Raw genomic sequence first — 2,640 nt, forward strand, 5'->3', positions numbered from 1 at the left:
GTACCTTAGGGACCGTTCACCATCTCCACTGTCAATAGACAACAACACACGTGTCCTAAATCCAACCCTTGTTCTCTAACAGCTACCCAGGTGACAACGAGCTTTTTACTCAGGCCCTTTTGCAGTGAAATTCCTGAGCCTGCTGTTGACATCAGCTGTGGAAGAACATCCACATCTTGAGGAACTGCATGGGGGAGATGTCATTTTATTTCAGAGATGCTATGAGAGAGTCAGCTCTGAAACAGTGATAGAAAAACATTTATCCAGGCTTCAGGTGAGAAGGAGAGAGAGAGATGGGTTCATTTTTCAGGAGAGTGAGCTGAACACAAATGATTATGTAGGAACATAATAACCATAAATAACAATACAGGCACTGCTAACAAAAAAAACAAGGATAAAACCATAAAACAAGTACAGGCCTGCATTGGGATAAACTAGATGTCATTTGTGGAGAGTGTAGGAAAGTTTATCATTATTGACAAACATCCGTGAAATCACCTTCCTAATGGACTCCTTCAGCTCCTGGTTTCTCATGCTGTAAATGAGGGGGTTCGCTGCCGGTGGCACCACCGAATACAGAACTGCCATCACCAGATCCAGGGATGGGGAGGAGATGGAGGGGGGCTTCAGGCAAGCAAACATGGCAGTGCTGATAAACTGGGAGACCACGGCCAGGTGAGGGAGACACATGGAAAAAGCTTTGTGCCGACCCTGCTCAGAGGGGATCCTCAGCACGGCCCTGAAGATCTGCACATAGGACAGCACAATGAAAACAAAACAGCCAAAAGCCAAAGCAAAACTAACCACAATAAGCCCAACTTCCCTGAGGTAGGAGCGTGAGCAGGAGAGCTTGAGGATCTGGGGGATTTCACAGAAGAACTGGTCCAGGGCATTGCCGTGGCAGACGGGGATTGTCAGTGTATTGGCCGTGTGCAGCACAGCAGTGAGAAACCCACTGCCCCAGGCAGCTGCTGCCATGTGGACACAAGCTCTGCTGCCCAGCAGGGTCCTGTAGTGCAGGGGTTTGCAGATGGCAACATAGCAGTCATAGGCCATGATGGTGAGCAGATAAAACCCTGCTGACATCAAGAAGGGAAAGAGAAAGACCTGGGCAGCACATCCTGCGTAGGAGATCGCCCTGGTGTCCCACAGGGAATTGGCCATGGATTTGGGGACAGTGGTGGAGATGGAGCCCAGGTCAAGAACCGAGAGGTTGAGGAGGAAGAAGTACATGGGGGTGTGGAGGCGGTGGTCGCAGGCTACGGCGGTGATGATGAGGCCGTTGTCCAGGAGGGCAGCCAGGTAGATGCCCAGGAAGAGCCAGAAGTGCAAGAGCTGCAGCTCCCGAATGTCTGCAAAGACCAGGAGGAGGAACTGGGTGTTGGAGCTGTTGTTGGACATCTGCTACCTCTGGGCATGGGGACCTGTCCAAGGAAGAGAGGTCATTGACACCTTAGGACAAACATCTTGAAATATAACTCAAGTTTTCTCATAGAAATGCTCAAATTGTCTTATTCTTTGGGAGCATGTTCATTCAGCTCCTTTTCTAGAGCTCCTTTGTTTGCTTGTTGAGTGTACAGTGAGGAGCAGGGTCTCTGCTGTGGGCTCCAGAGGAGACACTCCTGCCCTACAGTGGGGCGGGTCAGGATTAAGCTTTCCTACTTACAGCTTAGGTCAGATGTTACCCACTCATAATCATATGATTACCAGGGGATTGTTCTTTGGGAGCAAAAGGAGCATTTTTACTGCACTGGGAGTGAAGAGCTGTACCTGGGGAGAGGCAAAAGGATTGCCTGCATCTTAGTGCCCAGTGAGGGCAGGTGCTCTGTGCATCAGCATTTTTCCTGGCTTTTTTGGGCTTGCACCTCTTTGACCTCCAGCACCCTGGGGAGGTCTCCGCAGCACCCTGGGGAGCTCCCCGGGCAGGCTGAGTGCTGACCCTGGCAGGCGGCAGAGTCCTTGCCCCATCACTCAGCCCCCTGTGGAACCAGGACCCTGCTCTGAAGGACAGCCCTGGGCACCCCTGCCTGCACACCCCTGCAGCCATCCCCAGGAGAAAGCAGCCACCATGTCCTGTCCTCTGACAGTGTGGCAGGCGATCCCTGTTTTGGAGCATGTCCTTCTCCACAGTAAAGAAACCCTGAGATCCGTCCTGCCAATCCCTATCTGCACCATGATGTGAAATGGCTAGGAGAGCCCTGCAAGACACTCCTGTGCATTGCCCTGCTGCCAGAGACTTACCACATAGACGGCTGTGAAGATTTCTCCTCCCATCAGTTCTCAGCATCATCTCATCCCACACAGCCTTTAACCTCTCTCTTATTTCTCTCACCTCCCCTCTGCACCTGCATGCAGTGCCCTCAGCCCTGCTGCCCTTTGCAGAGGAGCTGCTCCTGGGCAGAGCTGTCTCTCTGCAGCGCTGCCCGCTTGCCATGAGCTCCCTCCATCCCAGGAGCCCAGCCCAGCTCAGCAGCAGAGGACCAGCCCAAGGCAGCACTTTCTCTGCCCCTCTGGGCTCCCTCCAGGTGTCCCTGGGGCTGCAGGGGAACCTGCTGGGAAACAGGCTGAAGTCAGCACTCATGTTCCCTCCCTCACCTGGGGAGAGACACTTCCTTCTAGCAGTAGCATTTCTCTTACCAG

The 2,640-nt window shown here is 52.9% G+C and overlaps 1 protein-coding gene across 1 annotated transcript; it reads right to left on the bottom strand.

Annotated features, from left to right (window-relative positions):
* Nucleotides 1-441: 441 nt before the first annotated feature.
* On the bottom strand, nt 442-1,470 carry LOC140645855 (olfactory receptor 14C36-like). Its single transcript, XM_072849318.1, has one exon. The coding sequence runs from the start codon at nt 1,399-1,401 to the stop codon at nt 442-444; it is 960 nt and encodes a 319-aa protein (XP_072705419.1). The 5' UTR covers nt 1,402-1,470.
* Nucleotides 1,471-2,640: the final 1,170 nt, after the last annotated feature.

The sequence above is a fragment of the Ciconia boyciana genome, unplaced genomic scaffold, assembly GCF_034638445.1.
Source record: "Ciconia boyciana unplaced genomic scaffold, ASM3463844v1 HiC_scaffold_39, whole genome shotgun sequence".
In the NCBI taxonomy this organism is placed as follows: domain Eukaryota; kingdom Metazoa; phylum Chordata; class Aves; order Ciconiiformes; family Ciconiidae; genus Ciconia; species Ciconia boyciana.

Excerpts from the sequence above, each read along its gene's own strand:
- LOC140645855 (XM_072849318.1), bottom strand. The coding sequence starts at position 1,401 with ATGTCCAACAACAGCTCCAACACCCAGTTCCTCCTCCTGGTCTTTGCA.